Here is a 23,042-nt window from a genome sequence, read left to right on the forward strand (position 1 = left end):
GCTCCGTTTCTGAGACCCGAGCCCTTTCAGCTGTCGGGGCTTATATTTAGAAGTGTAGTGCTGGGTAATAGCAGTATCTGTACTGCTTTAATCACTGTGCCATACTGTTCTGGGAGGGACATAGGATGTCGGTCCACCACACTGGCCATAAGGTCATCTAGCCCTTTTCCCAAAAGGATTTGGCCCCTAAAAAGGCCAGGCGTCCTCTTCTGCTGAAAGATCCCAGCATAACCTCATATTTGGCAACTGCTGCAGCCTTAATACCCAAAGAAGCCATGTCAAAAAGCTTCTTCAAGATCAAATCCTCTCTACGGACCTGAGAATCTTTCAGCAACACTCTTCCTGAACTCGGGAGGGCAGTGTGCTTGGTAACCTGAGCTGCCACCAAATCCATCCTCTGCTTCTCAAATAGCTGCTGAAATTCCGGTGCTATAAGATAAAACTTTGCCACAGAATCAGTCAATCTAAAGGAACTCTCCCACTGCTCAGTAACCAGAGCCATGAGATCTAGCTGAGCTGGAAAAAGGATGTCACCGAGCATTAGAATAGTTCATGATGGTACAGTGACATGTGGAGGGCTGAGCCTCCAACTTCAATTCCTGTACGGCATCCGCTATAAAATGAGGGACAGAGGCTGACTCAAACAGCCAGCGGATGGAGGGGGTCATCACCCACGTCAGGGCTCCCCGAGACATCGTGGTTAACTGTGCCACAAAGGGCATCAGTGTCATCCAGGGTGTAGCAGCATCCAGCATAACGTCAGTGTGCCAGCTAAGTCAATTTGGGTCTGTAGCGACTGACACTGGAGACCTAAGCATAAGCAGTGACCCCCAAAAAGGAAGACACTGGCAGACACATGGGCCGGGTCTATAAAATACTCTCTCCACGGGAGCTGAACAAATTCTGGGGAAAAATCACACACCAGAGCTGACATCGGCTCCCTACAACAGAAGTTCTCTACACGTAGTACACGTACCCCAGGGACTACGCGTACCATTGTCAGGAGGCATGTGGCACTGGCGCTACATGTCTCCCAACTTCCTTCTGCCATTGCATATCTCCCGCCTTCCTCATCTTCTTTTCCCAAACCTTTTTTAAACCCGGCTAAGCTAACTGATTTCACCACATTCTCTGGCAACGAATTCCAGAGTTTAATTGCACATTGTGTGAAGAAATATTTTCTCTGGTTTGTTTTAAATCTACTATGTAGTAGCTTCATCACATGCCCTCTAGGCTAGTATTTTTGGAAAGAGTAAACAAGCGATTCACATCTACCTTCTACCCTTTCCATTCCATTCAGTATTTTATAGACCTCTATCATATCACATCTGAGCCATCTCTTCTACAAGCTGAATAGCCTTTGCCATTTTAGCCTTTTCTCAGAGAAGTCATCCCATCTCTTATCATTTTCGTCGCCCTTCTCTGTACCTTTTCTAATTCCACTATCTTTTTTGAGATATGGCAACCAGAATGGCACACAGTATTCGAGGTGCGGCTGTACCATACAGCAATACAAGTGCATTATAACATTTTTATAATTGTTTTGCATTCCTTTCCTGATAATTCCTAAAGTTCTATTTGCTTTCTTAAACGCCACCGCATACTGAGCTGAGGGTTTCAATGTATCCTCAACAATGACACCTAGATCCTTTTCCTTGGTGGTGACTCCTAATGTGCAACCCTGCATCACGTAGCTATAGTTCAGGTTCCTCATTCCCACATGCATCACTTTGCACTGGCTCACATTAAATGCCATCTTCTATTTTGATGCCCAGTTTCTTGTATTTTTCACAATCCTCTTTCAATTTAACAATTTTGTGTCATCAGTAAATTTAATTATCTCACTAGTTACCATATATACTCGAATATAAACAGACCAAATATAAACCAAGGTAACATTTCCCACCCCCACCCAAAAAGAAAAAAGGAGGAAAAAGGTTGACTCAAATATATTCAAGTGCCATGCCAGGCTCTGCATCCAGCCCCCTTCTCTCACTTCCTCCCCTCCCACCTCCGTTCCCTGCCAGGCCCTGCATTCCATCTCCCTCTCTCCCGATGCCATGCAGGCATATACCGGGCCCTGTCATAAGCCCTAATGGTCCAGGGCCAGGACAGGAGGAATCCCTCCCACCTCCCCGATCTCTCACCTCCCACCTCCCTCCCATCTCCCCTATTAGTAAAAAGCGTACCTTTAAAATCTCTGGTGGTTCAGTGGTAAACCGGGGTAGGAGCGATCTTCCTATGCTCTGTGCAGAGCTGCTATCTGAATGACTGCTGCGAGTTCTCACAGTAACCTCATGAGACTGTAGGAACACACAGCAACCATTCAGATAGCAGCTCTGTATGGAGCAGGAACATAGAAGATCGCTCTTCCCCAATTCACCAATGGACCACCAGGGATTTTAAAAAGTTACATTTTTTTTACTAATCAGGGAGGCGAGATTTGAGTCAGCCAGGACGGGAGGCGGAAGAGATCCCTCCTGTCCCGGCCCAACGCTGGACCACCAGGTCTTATGGCAGGCCCGCTAAAGGCCTGCAACAGGTCCAGGAGGGAGGTGAGTGGGCAATGACCCGAATATAAACTGAGACCCCTATTTTTGGGTCATTTTTTTAGCCCCAAAATCTCAGTTTATATTTTCAAGTTTATTAAAAATTTTTTATACCACTTAATCAAATTTCTAGGCAGTGTACAAAAATAAAAAGTAACTTAAAAAACAAGTTAAAGTTAAAATACTAAACAGAACCAGGTTAGGTTAGTAGACACATGCCAAAACATATATACTAACTACACACAATTAAGAAAGAAGGGCGAGAACTATAATCTTTGAGAAAAAGACACCATCTCTAGACACCATACCATATTGTTCTTATACCCCGCAATTGTCTACTAGGAATCATTGTGGCTGAATTCAGAAAAGACGAAAATTTTCTTGGTAAGCCCAAAGGACAAAATCACTACAACAATAATACATCTAAACGGTCACGACCACCCAATATCTAAAACGATAAAAATACTAGGAATCACCTTAGATACCCACTTGACCTTGATTGAACACACAAATTCGGTGTCTAAAAAGTGCTTCTCCATACTTTGGAAACTAAAAACCATAAAAAAATATTTCGATCCGCTATCTTTCAGACTACTGGTGCAGTCATTGATTCTATCCACCCTAGACTACTGCAACATCATTTATGTGGGTATACCTAAAAAAACATGAGAAAATTAAGAATAGTTCAAAACATTGCCGTCCGCTTAATATTTGAACTAAAGAAAAGTGACCATGTTAGTCCCTTCTACAAACTGCTGCACTGGTTGCCAATTGAGGCACGTATTCTATTCAAATTCTCATGTGGTTCATTTTCTGGTTTGTAGCTTGAAGGAGGACTGGGGGCGTGGGAGGGGGGATTGTGAGAGTGGGAGTGATGGAGTTGTGTTGTGGTTCTACCTGCCAAAATGCGAGCTTGTTTCTTGTATTATATTGTGATTTTGTTTTTCTTCTTTGTTGAGCTCAATAAAATATATTTGACAATAATTGAAAAGGCCAAATGTAAAAAGGAAGAATTACGAAAAGGTCTGAAGGGACATTTTGTCTTCATAAAAATGGATGCATGCACACTTCACAGAGTCATGCAGCTACTCAATTTGGCAAATTGAGGCAAGTAACTGTTGCAGCCAGGGCCCTAAAACAGATGCCATTTGAAAAGACGCTGGGGAAGCACTTATTTGATGGTAAAGCGTTTGCTTGAATTAAAAAACTTTCTTGAAGAACTGGACAATGAAAATGTTTTATTAACTGAAAGCCAGTGGGCACAAGTAAAAGCACTGGAAAATCTACTTTCTAATCCCTTTACTGTCACCAAGAGTTTGCAATCTGAAGATTTAACACCTGGTAAATTCTTCTTGAAACGGAAGAGCTTGATATATTGCCTGAACAAAAGTGGAAGGTTAATAGCTGATGGCATTGTATCTTCAATGAAGAAAAGAGAGAATCTCTTACTGGATAATCAAATCTTGTTAGCTGCTATTTATATTGATCCAGTAAGCCAAATTTTGTTGAGCAATGACCAGACTGATACTACAAAAAAGGCCCTCTGTGATGTAGCAGTTTTCATGAAGGGATTAATACCTGAAACACCACCACTGGATGAAGCTATAAGCACTGGTAACTCAGGATCATCCTCTTCAAATGAAGAATTATGCTTTGATTCCTACTTGGACAAAATGGAACTTTCAACAGTAAAGCGACGTCGTATATGCGTGAAAGATAAACGACCAGAAAATGTCCAAATAAAGAGATTCCAGCAGGAGTTTTTTAAAGAATGAAAAGAAGTAGAAAAGTATGATCGCTCATCGAAACTGACTGTAGAAGAAGCCATCCTTGTTTATCCTGAGATTATTAGTGATGTGGCTAGAAATGAAACAGCAATACCACTCACCCAAGTCAGTATTGAAAGACTATTTTCAGCTCTAAAAATAATCAAGTCAGATTTAAGAGCTTCTATGAAAGAGGATCTGGCAGAAGCAATTCTGTTTCTTAGAACAACACTACACTGAGTTAGTTTTGGATTGCATTTAACAGCTATTCTACTCTACAACTATATTCCAAGTTTAATATATAAATTATTTTAGGTTTACCAGCTTTTGTTTTTGTAGTTAAGCTTTGTTTTTGTTTTAAAACTACCAAAGAATGTGGTTCATATTTTTAAACTGGTAAAGTTCCTGTTCCTGATTTTTATGCATGCTATGCTGTTACTTTATAGCCACTTGATAAAAACAATAAATAAAACCTTATTGTTTTCATTTTTTTTTCTTTTGTTTAAACTGGCCAATATAGTGGAGCGTCAGCTTCTTAGCCAGTAGTTCTGTGGTTAAATGGCGTTATGTTGCCTTCCTTCAATCAATGTGGAAATTCCGGAACTTGGAGGCTGGATGGTGGCTGGCTGACTGTTGAGCTCCCTCCTTTTAAACAACAATTCTTCATCTATTTAATTATAAAATCCTCTAAAAGGACATCAACCAAACAAAAGAAGCATATGGTATATGCGTTATGAGAAAAGACCAGCTGTAAATTCTAAACATCAGCAGATACAATGAGCTGTTCGCCTGCTCCTGCCTTTTGCCTGCTCACACCGCAACTGAAATCTCCAGGGCTCCCAGGCCACCTCTCTTCCTCCAGGGCTTGGCGTGTGAGCAAGCTCCGCCCCCCAGAAGCAGCCAGGAACCCTCCTGAACTGCGACAGTTGAGCCGTTCGCCTGCTCCTGACTTTTGCCTACTCCTACCAATACCGGAGAATCGCGCTACAACCGACTCATCCGTTACCAGCAGAGTAACTTTTACAGTTACTTCCCCAGCTGATTCAAGCTGAACAAACCCTTCGGACAACCTGATTAGTACTCGCATGGTTATTCATTGCATAACTAATTCATTGCATGGTTACTCTTTACATGGTCATTCTATTACCTACCGCACCAAAGTCTAACCTTCCTACTCTCTGAAAATCTCCATCATTGCAGGATGGCTTCCCTTCACAATCACTTAATCCCATTCCTCATGTTCTACTGGAACTATAGCAAATACTGGTTAACTGAGGCCCTTCTCGCCTCACAGATTCCAATCCTCTCAAGACCTCACATCTTAAACATAGACCCCTTTAGGCCAATCCATCGATTCTTTCCTAACTACTCTGATCATGGCCCGTTCCAAATCCCAGTCATCCCCCCCTCAAACAAAACAAAGAAACCTCGCAGCATAAAACACTGGTTGTTAAAGAAAATCTCCCTCCCCTCCCCTATTAACACCACTCCGCATAAAAGAGTACAAGATTTCTACTTAAACATCCGATCTATCAGGAACAAAATCGAGCTGGTTAAAGATTGGCTATCAGAGACTAAACCCGACTTTGTCCTCCTAACTGAAACGTGGTTGACCTCTGACACCGATATCTTAATTCGTGAATGTCTCCCACCCGGATTTAAAATCACATCACTGCCCAGATCCTGGGGAAGAGGAGGTGGAATAGCCATCATAGTAAGAGATCCTTTCAAGACCACCATCTTAGCCTCGAAAACCTCCTCAGATCTTGAAATTCTCTCTTGCAAACTCCAATCTGATCAACTAGAAGATAGCCTAATTCTCACCTTATTCTACATTCCCCCCAAGAAATGGCCCACTGCTAAAGACAACTTCTCAGAATTCCTCCTCACCAACTCAATTACAGGTCCCTACAATCTTCTGATCGGGGATCTCAAAGACCTACTATCCCTCATCTCCTCTCTAGACTTTTTCACTCCGACTACGGTAAAAACCCACCACAAAGGTCACCATTTAGATCTAGTAACCTTTTCCTCCAAAGAACAATATAATCCCAAGATTCTTTGGGAACAAGCTACCTGGACAGATTCACTATGGTCAGACCACAGACTATGCAATTTCCACCTCAACTGGCAAACAAGACGTCACCAACCCTATCCTAAGACAGCAAAAAGGCCTAAAAAGGTGATATCCTCAAGAGGCTTTATCAACCCAGTGGAATTCTGGTCCTTTTATGACACCACTTCCAACCCTGACCCTGACTCCTTTACTGTCGACGACTGGACAAACGATAGCACACAGATCCTAAATTCAATGGCCCCCTTGAAAACAATGAAAATGAGAAACAAAACTCTGGATGGCTGGTTTGATGCCGAACTTGGAGCAGTAAAACGGGAACTTCGAAAATTGGAAAGAATTTGGCTTAAATCCAATGACAACAAAGACAGATCCAACTGGAGAACAAAACTAAAAGACTACAAACCACCAAACGCACTAACTTCTACGCCCAAAAAATCGGATCTCCTAAACCCAATATCAAAAACCTATTCAAAATAGTCAATCACCTTTACGATACCCAATCCCTTACCCGACCTTCCTCAGACGCACCCCCACCGGCCAATGACTTTGCCGCGTTCTTCAACAACAAAATCTCCATCCTCAGAGCCACCCTACCTATTTCCTCCAACAACCATCTGAACTATCTGGACATTCAGTCCCATGATGACGAAACCAGGGCTGATTTTTATTGGAACAACTTCACCACCCCCACCTGGCAACAATTCAGCAAATTCTACTCAAAATACACCAAATCCCACTGCAAACTAGATAGCTGTCCACCAAATGTAATGCAAGCTGCCCCGATCTCTTTCAAAATCTAATTATATAATTGGCTCTCCTCCCAACTACAATTAGGCTCATTCCCTGTGGACCTAGGCCAGATTCTGATTACGCCTTTCGTCAAAAATCCCAAAGATCCCATCTCCCTCATATCCAATTACAGACCCATTGCGAACATACCCTTCTTTACAAAGTTAATGGAAGGTCTGGTCAACCAAGATTTAACAACCTACTTGGACAAATTCAACATCCTAAACGACAACCAGTCAGGTTTCCGTCCTAGACACAGCACTGAAACAGTCATCGCTTCTTTGGTAGATTACCTTCACAACCTGTTCAGCCAAGGCTCAAGTGCACTAGTCCTACAATTAGATCTTAGTAGCGCCTTTGACTTGGTTGATCATGCCATTCTTCTGGATTGTTTGGAGTCTATCGGCCTCTCAGGCAACGTGTTAAAATGGTTCCATGGTTTCCTAGGTCAACGCTCCTACCAAGTCTACAGCGACAATTCCCATTCCGCCAGCTGGGCCAACACCTGCGGAGTCTCACAGGGCTCCCCCATGTCCCCCACGCTGTTCAATATCTACCTGGTCGCCCTAGGAAATCTACTGCAAAACTTGAAGATAAAATTCTACATCTATGCTGATGACATCACCTTAGTCTTCCCCATCTCCAACATAACCCCCGAGATAAACAACCTCCTAGCTTCAATCCTAATGCAAATCGAACTATGGATGACCGACTTCAAACTGAGGCTCAACTCAGATAAAACCAAGTTCTTCCTGGCAAGCCCAAACGACAAAATCAAAGATACCTCAATCTCCCTGAATGGCCAAGTCTTTACCTTAACAAACTCTTTAAAAATATTCGGAGTGACTCTTGATCGCATCCTTACCTTCGAAGCTCACACCGACCTTCTGGTCAAAAAAAGCTTCGCCACCTTATGGAAGCTAAGATCCATCAGAAAATACTTTGACGCCCCCTCATTCCGCCTGCTTGTGCAATCCTCCATCTTAAGTCTACTCGACTACTGCAACATCATCTATCTGGGATCTTTCAAAAAAACTACACAAAGATTGCAAATTATTCAAAACACGGCAATCCGACTGATCTTCGGACTAAAAAAGTGGGAACACATAACTCCCTATTACCACAAACTTCACTGGCTACCCCTAGAAACAAGAGTGCTATTCAAGTTCGCCTGTTTCTGCTACAAATCCATCCTTGGCTCGGCCCCCCTTTACTTAGTACCCCATTTTATCCTAGACCGCCCATCCAAACTCACACGTAGAACCCACCTGTTTAGCTACCCTACCCTAAGGACCTGCCGTTACAAAAGATATCTAAATAGAACTCTTGCCTTCCAAGCAGGTCATCACAATAACTGGCTGGCCCACATCATCTCACGCTCTTCATCCTACTTAAACTTCAGGAAACTACTAAAAACTAATCTTTTCACCCGATTCATACCCTAAGACCCTATGCCCACCCTGGCCCCCTATCTCTCTATGTCCTTTACGCAGATTGTCTTGACCTTCTTCACTGTACCATTTCACTGCCATAATTGTACCCATCTTTATTTCTGTTTGTACCATTTTTTCTCTCAGTTGTACCATTTTTTTCTCTCTGTTGTACCATTTTTTTTCTCTACCACCTAATTTTATCTGATTGTAACATTGTACCATTTTCGCTGATTGTCCAGCCCTTCTTCGTTGTAAACCGCCTCGAACTACTATGGCTTTGGCGGTATATAAGAAATAAAATTATTATTATTATTATTATATTAAATACAGAAGAGTTGGAGTCGTGGGTACCAGAAACTGAGGAGTTGGAGTCTAAGGATTTATCTACCGACTCCACAGCCCTGATATCCAGTACTAGCATCTAGCACAAATTAAGTATAACCATACATCGTTAGTTAAAACTATGTTTACTTTTTGTGATTTAAGTTTAAAAAAAAATTGCATGCGTAATATAGCTACATATGTAGCAAACAATGCAGCTTAAATCTACCAATACATAATTAATTATTGAACAGTGTTAGAAGCTAATCTGCCAGTAAAAAATGTAGCAAAACCATAAGGGCTAGCTATGAATTCCACTGATTTTCTATTTCTCTTCTGTTAAGAATATCTAGATAAATACTGCCACAGGTACTCAGAGCTCCATTGCATCTCATACCTGCAGCCATTCTCTCTCGAGCAGTGCCTGAAAGCCATGGATGGTCCTGCATCGTGGGTCAAGGATGATTTGAGCGAGCGATGTCACTTGAAGTGTGGAATCAGTTCCTTCAGTTCCATGAACCAGCACAGAAGCGCCTTCTCTGGCAAAAAAGGAAAAGAAGAAAAAGATCATTGTGTAAACTAAGCAAGTATCACAAAGAATGATGAAATTTTTATCCAAATCCTGTCTGTGATGCTTTCATCAAACCAACTTGGGTGAATTTCTTTGAAAAGATAGTAAATAAATACAAATTCAAAAACAAACAATACATTCTTAAGAATAAATCCTTCCTCACAGGCCACACAATTTTGGGTCAAAATGCATTACATGCACGCTTACACACAATATAGGCTGATAAAATCAGGGTAACAAGTTTAAGAACAGAAGAATAGTTAAACTGGGTCAGACCAAGGAAAGATTAGTTTCTTACCTCAGTAATCTTCTTTCTAGTAGAAAGACCCTTTATTCCTGAACCTGTGGGTAGTCAATCCCTTCTTGTGTGAATTCTTGTAGAAAGCCTCATTAGCATTCTTTTGCTCTGCCTCCCATCCTTCTGGGCTGTCCTCCAATTCATCAGTTCGTACCAAAGCAAAAGTTCAGTCCTGGAGAGGAAATAGAATAGAGCGGGGTATAGGGACTCTCCCCGTGAAACATGTCTATCCTGCTCATATCAATAACAGATAACAGATAACAAAAAAACTTAACCATTTGCAATACATAACAAGGTGAAAACAAACAAATCACCAACCTGAGCACAACCTGCACTAAGAGTGTGGGAGATTCTACAGATACCACCTAGATTCTTCAACATGGAAGTCGTGTCCTCTATCTTTGTTAAAGCTGGATAAAGTAAAGAAATAAGATATTTGAGGCAGTATGCAGGCATATTTGAGGCAGTATGCAGGCAAAAGAACATCCAACAGGGCAGGCTTCAGGAATAAAGTATCTGTCTACTAGAAAGAAGATTACCAAGGTAGGAACCTAATCTTTCCTTCTAGTACAACAGACACTTTATTCCTGAACCTGTGGGACGTATCAAAGCAGTCCCCTGAGTTTAGGGTGGGACAGATGAGCCTGCTGACAGAACGGATGATCCTAATGCGGAACCCATTTTGGATGCTATGTCCACCCTATAAAACTTTGTGAACATAAGGAGAGAGGAGCATGTGGCCACTCTACAAATTTCTTCCAGGGACACCACTACAGATTCTGCCCATGAGGAAGGCACGCTTCCAGTGAAGTGCACCTTCACAATATAGGCAGATGCTTTGAAGAAATGGTCATATGGATCCATCTTGAAATGGTCTGTTTCGAGGCTGGTTGGCCTTTACGGGCAGCCCCGCCTATACAGAAAGATGATCCAATGGTCAAAATTTGTTTGTAACCTCCAAATACCATGGTAATACGCTACGCACATCCAACAATTTCAACACCTTATCACTCTTCCTCAATCCCAAGGGAGTGAAGGTAGGCAAGCACACTTCATAGTTAATATGGAAGAAAGAAGGACTGTGTGCAAGACCACTCCGAGACTCAAAATTCTGAGGAAGGGATATCTGTATGACAAAGCCTGCAGTTCCGATACCCGTCGGGTGGCGGGTAATCACCACCAAACCGTTTTGATTGTAATATTCACCAGAGAAGCATGCTCTACAGTTATGTTGCATGCTGCGTTGCGTTATGTTACACTGCATTACATTAATCTGGTTTTCTATTCTGCCTTTACCTATTCATTTCAAGGTCGGATTACATTACAATAGGTTGGGTCCGTTACCCAGGAAGATACAATAGACAATTTGACACGGACTTCTGCAATTTTTCACAATCCTCTTGCGATTTGATAACTTTGTGTCATCAGCAAATTTAATTATCTCACTACTTATTCCCTTCTCTAGATAATTGATAATGTTAAAAAGCAGCAGTCCCAGCACAGATCCCTGGGGAACACAACTATTTACCTCCATTGAGAATATTGACTATTTAAACCTATTTTCTGTTTTCTTTCATCTAGTTCTTAATCCATAATAGGACATTTTTTGTATTTTGTTGTTGCCCATTGATTGATTCTAACTCAATAGTAAATAAAAGTAATTTTAAAAAGCTAGTGTTTAATAATCAGATCATTATATTGTATATCAAATATATTGTTAGTGATACAAAGTTGTCTATGAATCTTAGAAGCCAAGACTGCTAATAGTGAAGTTCTGTAACTGTAGGAATTTTAAACTAACAATGAGGTTACTATAAAGAACCCACTAACCCAAAATCTTAATCTTACTGACTGAGGGCCGGAGTCTCAAAACTCGCTGGTAAATTCCAGCGAGTCGATGTAGTGGCCATAGTGATTTGAATTTTACAGGTGATTCTCAGCACAACAGCAAGCGAATTATATGTACGCTATTTGTGCAGAGAAAAGCCAGATAACCACCTTGCCCCATACTTCCTGCCACCAGGGTCCCCTGTCCCCGTACCTTTAAGATGAAGGCCGGTAGGAGGAATGCCTAGTCCGTCCAGTCAGTAGGCCTGCAAAATGGTGGGCATTCCCTTTCCTAATGCATTCTGGGATGCACTAGGGAAAGGCCAAGGCCCTGATTAGCCCAGGCACCGTAGGCTTCTTCCACCTATCCCCAGGTAGGATAAGGTGGGAGGGAGAAATTGGGGGTCATTTAAAAAAAAAAAAAAATTGCGGGTGTGGCGGGGGGTCTGAGCTGTCAAGTCTTACTTTCCTGTCAGTGCCTGAGGCACTGACCGAAATTAAGTGCAGCAAGGTTAGAAAATCACCCAGCGATGATAGAGAATCACCCGGAGTGCTCGTTTAAAATTTAATGAGACCATTATAATATTAATGACCTCGTTGTACTACATTTGTATGGTAGAGTTGGAGTCTACTAGGAAACTCCGAAAGACCACACTCAGTATGCCGTTCTGATAATCGGCCGGTAAAATACTGGCACGCTAAACCAGCTGGAACCGGTTTAGCAACCATTGTTAAGGGCACAGTAAGTTTTGAGAATCCAGCCATCAGTCAGGTATATGGTACTTCTATTACTCCTGTGAGAGAAAAAGATTACACTTTCTATTTGAAAATCTTATAGTATATGTGTGGCTGGAAGGGCAAATCTTAATTCAAAAGATTGCTTAAGTAGAAATAGTTTACTTAACTCAGTCTGACTATGCTTCCATATGGTTTGCCATACTGGATTCAAATCTGAAAAGGGGATTTCATATTTGGAAACTAAATGATAATTTATTGAACAAGGTGGTTTACCGTCAACATTAGAAAACAACATTTTAGAGTATTATAAAATAAATGATACAGGTGAGTCTATTTAACCATAACTGTATGAAAGATGATAAAGGCTACCAAAAAATTTATTCAGCTGCATATCATCAAAACCAAAATTAATTAACCCACAGCCACAAATATATAAAATAATGGAAAGAGTACCTCAGAGCTGTATTAGTAGAAGATATTAGTTTCAAGATGTTTAAAGTTAAGAAAAAAAAGACTCCTGGCATTAATACTGAAGTACGAATCAACCAAATAAGGAAATTTCTAGAAATGTCCAAATAGATATAAACACTAGATAATGAGGACAAAACTATATTAAATGGATTTTTCTGCTAGACCTCAAATACCCAAGGTACTATTTAGTATTTCTATTCGTAGTGTTTTCATCATTGGTCTTAGCAAGTAGCATGGGCAAAAAAATTTTTATAAAAATTAATTTTCTCTTCTGGCTCTGCATAAAATATAAAGTGCATAGAGTGCTATAAAGTGCTATAAAGGAAAGGCACTTATCTTTATGCCCAACAGCTGCCCAACCGTTTCACTCCTAGTTTCATCAGGGGCTATGCTTCCCTTAATACAGACACCATCATTTTTAGTTAAGAAAGCCCTTACTTTGAGCCAAAAACGCCACTATTTTTAGCACTGCACTCAGCCAGAAAGGCTCAGACTTCAAGCCTGAAGATTAAGGATTCTGAAGACAATCTTTTGTGGGATGGCGAGTCAATTAGGAAGGTCTGCCAAAGGCTTGTTTGTATATTCCAGAAGAGTAAGAGCAAGAATAGTTTATAGATCAATATCAGGACAAGACAGTTTTCAGCTATCATACAGGAGAGAAAGGGACGTTAAAATGATATCCACTAAACATTCCTTTAGAAATACAATTCTCTAGGCCAGGGATGCTTAATGTTGATTCTCAAGGTTTGCAACAATGTTCCTCCTAAGGACCGAGTTCATGTGAGAAAAATGTGTTTTTTCTTGAGCATAGGAACAAGTTGATATGAGCAAAAATTTTCTGTTATGTTACCCTGATTGTATTATACACACTGTACATTACAAATGAAGAATTTAATTTAATGTGGTGTCTTATATACCGTTAAATCTCCCAAAGGATTTGAAGCAGTTTACAAAACAATTAAATTGACTTAAGTAATGGCCAGAAATCTAATCATGTACTTTGAATTTCCCTCTTTGTCCCAACGGGTTCACAATCTAACTATAGTACCCATGAAAGAAATAATTACTTACATTTACTACCTATATAAAAAAAGGAAGAGGGAAAAGATAATACAATAAATTCAATACTATAAATGTGTAAAGGCACAACAGAAGGGAAAACTTCAATATCAAAGAGCCCCCAAAGAAAAAATCCTAAAAATAAAAGCAGGAAAAAAATGGCAAAATTAGAACAAGCCCCCAAAAAATAAAGCAAGAAAGAAAATAAAATTAAACCTCAGTCATTCTTACTACCCTCAGTCTCAGCCAGCTTCTAATTCCATGTCCCCAATCGAGCCAGGCCAGCCCAAGGTAGCCAAAGAGGTAGAAAATTTTTTTATTCATTCAATTTTCTATACTGCTCTCCCAAGGGAGCTCAGAATGGTTTACATATGCTAGATGCAATTTAATTAGATTTCAGCAAAGCCTTTGATACAGTTCCTCATAGGAGGCTTTTGAACAAACTTGAAGGGCTGAAGTTAGGACTCAAAGTGTTGAACTGGATTAGAAACTGGCTGTCGGACAGACGGAAGAGGGTGGTAGTTAATGGAAGTCACTCGGAGGAAGGAAAGGTGAGTAATGGAGTCCCTCAGGGTTCGGTGCTGGGGCTGATCCTGTTCAATATGTTTGTGAGTGACACTGCTGAAGAGTTAGAAGAAAAGTTTGCCTTTTTGCAAATGATACCAAGATTTGTAGCAGAGTAGACACTGAAAAGGTAGTGGAAAATATGAAAAAGGATCTGCAAAAGTTAGAGGAATGGTATAATATCTGGCAACTAAAATTCAATGCAAAGAAATGCAAAGTAATGCATTTGGGGATTAATAATTGGAAGGAACCGTATGTGCTAGGAGGTGAGAGGCTGATATGCACGGATGGGGAGAGGGACCTTGGGGTGATAGTGTCTGATGATCTAAAGGCAAAAAAAATAGTGTGACAAGGTGATGGTTGCTGCCAGAAGGATGCTGGGCTGTATAAAGAGAGGTGTAGCCAGTAGAAGGAAGAAGGTGTTGATGCCCCGTACAGGTCGTTGGTGAGGCCCCCACTTGGAGTATTGTATTCAGTTTTGGAGACTGTATCTGGCGAAGGACGTAAGAAGACTTGAAACGGTCCAGAGGAGGGTGACAAAAATTATAGGAGGTTTGCGCCAGAAGACGTATGAGAGACTGGAAGCCTTGAATATGTATACCCTAGAAGAAAGGAGGGACAGGGGAGATATGATTCAGACGTTCAAATACTTGAAGGGTATTAACGTAGAACAAAATCTTTTCCAGAGAAAGGAAAATGGTAAAACAAGAGGACATAACTTGAGGTTGAGCGGTGGTAGAGTCAAGAGCAATGTTAGGAAATTCTACTTTACAGAGAGGATGGTGGATGCCTGGAATGCACTCCCAAGAGAGGTGGTGGAGAGGAAAACAGTGACGGAGTTCAAAGAAGCGAGGGATGAACACAGAGGATCTAGAATCAGAAAATAATAGTAAATATTGAAGAACTAAGGCCAGTACAGACTTGCACGGTATGTGTCTGTATATGGCCTATTGGTTGAGGATAGGCTAGGGAGGGCTTCAATGGCAGGGAGGGTGTGGATGGGCTGGAGTAAGTTTTGACGGAGACTTCAGCAATTGGAGCACAAGCACAGTACCGGTAGAGCTTTGGATTCTTACCCAGAAATAGCTAAGAAGAAAACATTTTTTAAAAAATTTAAATTGAATCAGGTTGGGCAGACTGGATGGACCATTCGGGTCTTTATCTGCCGTCATCTACTATGTTATATGAATTTAATAATAATAATAATTTATTTCTTATATACCGCCAAAGCTTTATTCAGGTTCTCAGGCATTTTTCCCCCATTTGACCGGTAAGTTCACAATCTATATAGAGTACCTGGGGCAATGTGGGGATTAAATGACGTGCCCAGGGTCACAAGGAGCAGCGTGGGTTTGAACACACAACCTCAGGGTGCTGAGGCAGTAGCTTTAATCACTGCACAACACTCTCAGTAAAAGCTAAGATTTGTGGGTGCATAGGAAAAAGAGAAGCCATCAGGAAAAAGGAGGTGATAATGCCTCTACATAAGTCTCTAGTGAGACTTCACTTAACAGTACTGTGTACTATTCTGGAGACCACACCTTCAAAAGATATAAACAGGATGGATTCACTCCAGAGTTGACTACTAAAATTGTTAATGGTCATCATTATAGCATATGGGAACAGACTTGAAGATCTTAATTAGGGCTGCACATCAATTAAAATTTTTAATCACATGATTAAGTAAAAATGGTAATTGCACAATTAATTGCATAAAACTGTTCCCCTCAAATTTCCACCTGTATAGTGCAAACCATAGGCAGCATGTGTAAATTCTCAAAACTCACATATTTCAGTTACTAAACTGAAAATAAATCATTTTTCTTACTTTTAATTTTACTTTTTCAATCATGTTGTTCATTGTCTTGGGTTCTGCTCATCTGTCTGTGCTCTGAACTCTGTTTTAGGGCATCCTCTCAACTCACTATTTCATTTCTTTTCTCCTCTCTTCCTCTTTTCTTGCCCTATATACATCTTTCAAATTCAGCTTTCCTTCCATTTTTTCTTCCTCCTTATATCATTCTGGTTTTCATGCTGATCCCTGGTATTCCAGAGGTGAGCGAGCTTTCCGCGCTCCTGTCCCGCTGCTAATCCGGTCGGTTGTGGCTGCTGCGAGATCGGTTTCTTCAACCAATGAAAACTCGCTCCTGCCCGCTGCACCTCTGGACTAGAGAATGACATGGGGAAAAAATTTGTCCCCATCCCTGCGACCACCGTCCCTGACAGCGCCCCGTCCCCATGACCACTGTCCCCGCCCCGTCCCCGCGACTACTATCACCGCAGCATCCATACAAGCCTCAGTACTGCAATATTTAGCTTATTCCTTCCTTATAAATCAAAGTTCTGGCTGCTGAACTAGAAAAAGAGATGTTAAGCTGGCAGGGCTTTGTTTATAAATTTTTATCAACACAATTAATATACTACTTTATCCTAAAGCAAAAAAATAAATAAATAGATAAAATAGAATTTTTTTTTCTACCTTTGTTGTCTGGTTTCTGCTTTCCTCATCTTCTCATTCAATTCCTTCCATCCACTGTCTATCTTCTCTCTGCGTCTTCCATTTGCTCTGTGCCTCTCACTTTATCCCCCCCAATTGGTCTGGCACCCATCTTCTTCCCTCCGCTCCCCCCATAGTCTGGCATCTCAGTCTTCTTCCCTTCCAGCGTCTTCTCCCCACTCTCTGTTCCCCATTTCCCTTCAGCGTCTTCTCTCCCATTTCCCTTCAGCGTCTTCTCCCCACTCTCTGTTCCCCATTTCCTTTTAGCGTCTGTTCCTCTCAATCCCCTTCAGCATGTGTTCCTTTCCTTTCCACCACCACCCTTCCCTCTCGCTACCTTACCGCCCTTCAGCACCTCTCATGCGGTCCGAGCATCTCCCTCCCTCCCCCTTACCTTTGCAGCGTGTTTTACGTTTAGAGAGCAACTTGCTCAAGCCACCGGAGTCTGCCTGCAGTCGCGTGCGTCTGTGGGTGGAAGCTTCTCCTCCGATGCAACAGCGGCTTGAGCAAGTTGCTTTCTAAACTTAAAACACACCGCAAAGGTAAGGGGGAGGGAGGGAGATACAGAAGATAGATTTGGACGGTAAGGAGGGAGGGGGCCGCGTGCGTTCCCTCCCTTAACCGTGGGGACAAGGCCATTCAACGCTCCACGGGGCAGTGGATGGCCTTGTCCCCGTACCCGCAGTGAGCACTTCCCCCCTCACCGTTTCGGCGGGTTACCCGCGGCTAACCGTAGGTAACAGCCACCGTGTCATTCTCTACTCTGGACCACCAGGGATCAGCAGAGGAGGTATGAGGACAGGGCAGAGAGGGGGGGACAGGGTGAAGAGCCTGGTGGCGGGCAGCCTGCAATAATTCTGGGAACGGAGTGCTGGCTAAATATAAACTGGGACCCATATTTTTGGGCCAATTTTTTGGGAAATCCACTGCTTATCCCTGGGATAAGCAGCATAAAATCTGTTTTACTACTTGGGATCTGGGTTGGCCACTGTTGGAAACAGGGCTTGATGGACCTTCAGTTGGTCCCAGTATGGCAACCGACTTGGGAGTAACCTAAAGAAATATGGAAAGAGTAGTGAATATGTACCAACAGCCTCCCAGTGGATGTGGTAGAGATGAAGACTATATCTGAATTCAAGCAAATTTGGACAAGTACATAGGATCACTAAGGGAGAAGAAGATATAGACAATAGCATGGATGGTCAGACTGGATAGGCCATATGTGGTCTTTGTCTTCCTTTTTATAAGTTTTTAAATACAGGCAGTCTTCTGGTTAAGAACGGGTTCTGTTTTTTAAACTTTTCTTAAGTTGAATTTGTGTTGGAGGAAGCTCCTCCCATGTCAGAGGGAAGGCTTCTGGCTCAGCCACAAGACGTGTGCTGCCCGCAGCTTTGTGCAGAGTAACGACTGTAGCTGGAAGGAGGAAAGAGCCGGCCAGAAGATAAACACCCGCCGGAGAGAGGTACATACTTGGGGCACAGAATCGAGGGAGGGAGGGAGGGAGGGAGAAAGGGACGTGTTGGGATTCAGGAGGGAGGGGAAGGAGCACGTTGGGACTTAGGAGGGAGAGCAGGACCCCCGTTGATAAGTACACAGCTGATGTAAGTCAGATGTTCATAAAACGGAGACTGCCTGTATTTCAAGAATGTACTGTACTAAAATCAAATCTGTAAAGCAATATTAACAGCAACATTCATACACTTTCAAGGTCAAGGTAAGAGATATGTAGAGCTCAAAACATATTTAAGCTAAGATATTTTCTTTTCCAAGATGTGTCAGGCATATTTTACCTGTCGACACACTGAGCAGCCAGACATGCTGTAGTCAGGATTTCCTTTATGTGAGTCAGCCAGTTGGAAGCTTCGAGTTTACTAAGCCAACGGTCCATATTATGAGACTGATCATTACAAGCTTCTACAAGTTTGATGAAACTCTCTTGCAAGATGTTGTACCTTTGGGGGAAAGGAAAAAAAAAATCACCTTCATATCTATTTTGCTACTCCATCTTCTAACCCAGACCTCAACAAATCCTCACCTTCATCAACTACTGAAAAAATAAACAAATCACTCTTCCAGTGGAAGTCAGGGGAGGCTTATTCCCAATCTTTATTTAAAATATTTATCTTGTATGTCATGACTATACGGATTAGAACAGAATACCTTGTACAAAGTCATCATACATTCATTTCCCATACCTAGGGCTTAGAGACTCTGTGCTTTGAACCTGAGTTCTGGGTTTTCATGAGCAGTCTCAGGTTCTCTGTCATCAAAGAATTAAAAACAAAAAAGAAAATTAAAGGAGGAAGGGGATGGGTTAAAGGGCACAGTAGCATTTCAAGAAAAAAAATCCAGCCCAATTCCACATTAGCACAACTTGTGTTTTTCCCCATTCCTTCTTCACTTTCCCTTCCAAGTGGCACCACAAATGTCTTTACAACAGCTACTTTTCCTCCAAGTTAGGGTAGCAGGCCACTGGAGGGAGGGGATAGGGACATAAAGAGGCCAACAAGAACAAATGAGTTCACAACATTAAGCTCTGTGTAGAGGAATGAGGAAAAGGAACAAAAATCTGATAACTGGCAAGTCTCAAAAGGAAAGACTAGGAGAAAGCGACAAATTCTGAGAGAGGAGAAGTAGGCAATTCATCACATTTTCTAGTTGGAGAATACTAGAGACTAACATAAATGCACAAATCAGTGTTCTCCCTAGAGCCTTTTAGCTGGGCGCTCCGCCCGGCTAATTTAGATGACTGCCCAGCTGTCATCTCGGTCGCGAATCCTGCTGCTGCCGCTGTTGCTCAAACATTTTTTAAAAAACACCCTCTCACTGGATTGGGGATTCCCCGGGCTGATTGGGCAAAGCCTGAAGAGCCGCCAGAAGTTGAACATTTGACTCCAGCCTCTGTCTAACTTTTTTCTTTTTAAAGAACCAGCAAGCGACTTGAACCCGTGCTCCAGGGTTCTAACAGTAACACTGTGCATACTGGCGTCCCTTATTCCCCTCTGATATCAGAAGTTACGTCCCGAGGGGGGGAGGGAAAAGGAAGCCAGCACAGAAAGTGTTACTTTTAGACCACAGGGGTGTCCAATCCATGGCCCAACAAGGAGTTGTGTGCAGCCCAGCTTCTCCTTCCTTCCCTCCCTCCAACAGGTAGTTTTCTGGCTGGCTCCCTTGCTGCAATTGTCTGCGGACATCCTCGGTTCCCCATGCGTGATCTGCGGCTGTGTCAGAAGCATTCCCTCTGATGTCACGACGTCAGAGAAGGCTTCTTAATCAGCCATGAATCGCACGTGAGGAGTCGATGCTGCCCGTGGACGACTGCAACGAGGGAGCCAACCAGGGGCACAGAAGGAAGGGAATGCTTCCAGCACAGGTGCGGATCGTCAACAGCCATAAATTAAATGCTTCTAGCACAGCCACGGATTGCGTGAGGAACCAGCCACCACCACCTGCAGCTTTCATCAGAAAAACGATTGCAGCATGGAAGCAAGCCAGAAGGTAAATACCCGCCGGAGGGAGGCACAGAAGGGAGAGAGGGAGGAAGGTGGTCATGTTGGGACTCGAGAGGGAGGGAGCACAAACTTTGGACAAATGATGAAGGAAGGAGGGAGGGCACATGAGCCATAGGATTGAAGAATAGAGGGAGGGAGGGAACAGTAAGGGAGAATTGGGTGTCAGAGAGGGAAAGAGATGGTACACATGGAGAGATGAAGAAAGAGGAGAACTGTTGGGCAGAGAGAGAAGGGAGGGAGAGAGAGAGAGAGAGAGAGAGAGAATTATCGGACATGGTGGTGGGAGAGGAGTGAGGTAGAGATGCATGGGCGTGGAGAACATGCTGGGCAAAGGAAGCCTCCTGGACTGGGTTGTTTTTTTTTTTTTTTAGTACAGAAGGAGAGGATATTAAAAGAAGTGCTAAATTGGCAGTGGGGGGGAGAGCTTATGGGGGCAAAAACAGAAGACAGAGAGAGAGATGATGGGCAATGGTCTGAAGGGAGAGAAGTTGGACCTCGGGTGGTGTGGAGGAAGAGGGAAAGAGATACTTTAAGGGACAACTGTTGTGAAGAGAGAGGGAGAAATGGTGGACCAGGGGGAGGGAGGGAGGCAGGCATGGGGAGAGATGGGGTGGGGGGCAGATGGGAAGAGAAAGGGAGAGAAGTTGGTTCTAGGGATGGAAGGGAGGTAGGGAGAAATTTCAGGCCTGTGGACGGAAGGCAGAGAAATGCAGCATCTTTCTTTTTTTTTTTCCTCCATTTCATTGTTCAGTATCAAGGGGGGAAGGAAGAAGAAAAACAGAAAACAGAGGGAGCTAAATGTTGGACCATGGGGATAGAGGAGGAGAGATGGACCTATGGGAGGGCAGGAGGGATGACATCTGGGATAAGAAAGGGGATGGAAAGAAAGGGGCAGGGAGTTATAGCCTGACCAGTGGAGAGAGGGAGGGGGATTCTGAAAGTGGTGAGCCATGTGGATGAGGTCAAAAGGGAGATGACAAGATGAGTGAGAGAGTATTGAGTACAGTGGTAGAAATGTGGTAATGGGGAGTAGACAGAAAGAACTAGGAGGCTGGGAAAGGAGTGAGATGGGAAATGGGAGAGCTAGGGACTGAGAGAAGATGGAGAATTGAGAGGTAGCTGAACATTTAAAAAGAAGAATGGTGAGAAAGAAGGCAAGATTTGAGTGGACAGAGGTAAAAAAGAAAAGAGAAAGTTAAAAAAGCTGAAAGGGAAAAATCAATATGTTGGAGACAGGCATAAGGAAGGAATAGAATAGTATTGAGAAGAGGAGAAAAACTGGACAGCAGACACTGGAAAGAGAATTGGTAGAAGACAGACAAAAGGCAGTAAGAGAAACTGGGACCAAGATGATGGAAAAACAAAATATCCAGACAAGGTAGAAAAAATTGTTTTATTTTGAATTTATTAACTGGAATATGTTAGGTTTAAGATATGTGCATCACAATTATTTTTATATTCAGTGGCATAGTCAAATACAGCTGATTTGGGAGATGGACTGGAGCCCAAATTGAGTGGACGGGCACCAAAGTTTCTCACCACCTGAGTGCAATTTACAAATTCTTGAGCTATTGGGGATTCCCAAGCCCTGCCAACTGAAAACATCTTCCTCCAGTCTGGCAACCCAAAATCTCCAAGCTTTGCAGCCAATGGCAATATCCTCAAGCTGCCACTGCTTTCATGCATGCATGAAAGCCAAGGTGGGGGGGGGGGCAGGGAGGAAGGAAGGCAGCAGCTCTGCAATATTGCTGCCAGCTGCAGAACTTGGGAAGTTGGAAGGCTTGAGAAGGTGGCCGTCAGTTGGTGAGGCTTGGGGATCCCTATTAGCTACAGCAGGGGAGATGTTCATTTTGAGGGAGCCTAAGCTCAAAGTGGGAGGCCCAAAAAAGCAGTATTATTTACCCTGACTGAACGATCTTCCATGTGTACCGCTGACAGCTGATTCAGTATCCACACTCTGATGAGGCTCACCGTAGCTGTAATAGAAGTGAATGGGAAAACATGGAGCGCACATCCCTACTCATCAGAGAGGGGATGTGTAAGCCTGTGGCTGCCCCCACTGTCAGCAGTGCACGTGGAGGATCATTCAGTCAGGGTAAGTATTACTGCTTTTTTGTGTTCCTCTACACAATGTCTCTTTAATGAAGGTTTTATTATTAGATACATACATTTTCTATATTAGTGATTGCAAATTTGGGGCCTGCTCAGCCTTTTTTTTGCTCATCAACTAGTGTTAGTCTTTGTTGCGGCCCCAGAAAAATTTTTTCATCCAATGTGGCCTAGGGAAGCCAAAAGTTTGAAAAACCCCTGCTTTAAAGCCCTGGAGCATGGGTTTAATTCGCTACAGGTTAAGGCAGGAGATTGGGAAATGATGAGGGAAGCTTAAAACTAGCTGCTCTTGCTTGCTTTGGGCCTTCCTCACTATCGGGTTCTGCCTTCGCGGAAACAGAAAGTAGGCAGGACCCAGCAGCGAGGATGGCCCGAAGCAAGCAAGAGCAGCTAGTTGTAAGCTTCCCTCGTTGCTTCACTATCTCATGCCTTAGCTAGCCTGTAGCGAATTGTGAATGTTG

At 42.7% G+C, this 23,042-nt stretch overlaps 1 protein-coding gene across 1 annotated transcript in view; it reads right to left on the bottom strand.

The window, feature by feature from the left end:
• MTMR9 (myotubularin related protein 9) overlaps positions 1-23,042 on the bottom strand; it is a 122,287-nt gene that overhangs the window by 33,360 nt on the left and 65,885 nt on the right. Inside the window, exons 6-7 of the mRNA XM_033936248.1 lie at positions 18,751-18,912; positions 9,333-9,474 (exon numbers count right to left, since the gene is read on the bottom strand). Of these exons, the coding sequence (XP_033792139.1) occupies positions 9,333-9,474; positions 18,751-18,912 (304 nt within the window). The remainder of the gene's footprint in view (positions 1-9,332; positions 9,475-18,750; positions 18,913-23,042) is intronic.

The sequence above is a fragment of the Geotrypetes seraphini genome, chromosome 3, assembly GCF_902459505.1.
Source record: "Geotrypetes seraphini chromosome 3, aGeoSer1.1, whole genome shotgun sequence".
Taxonomy (NCBI): Eukaryota; Metazoa; Chordata; class Amphibia; order Gymnophiona; family Dermophiidae; genus Geotrypetes; species Geotrypetes seraphini.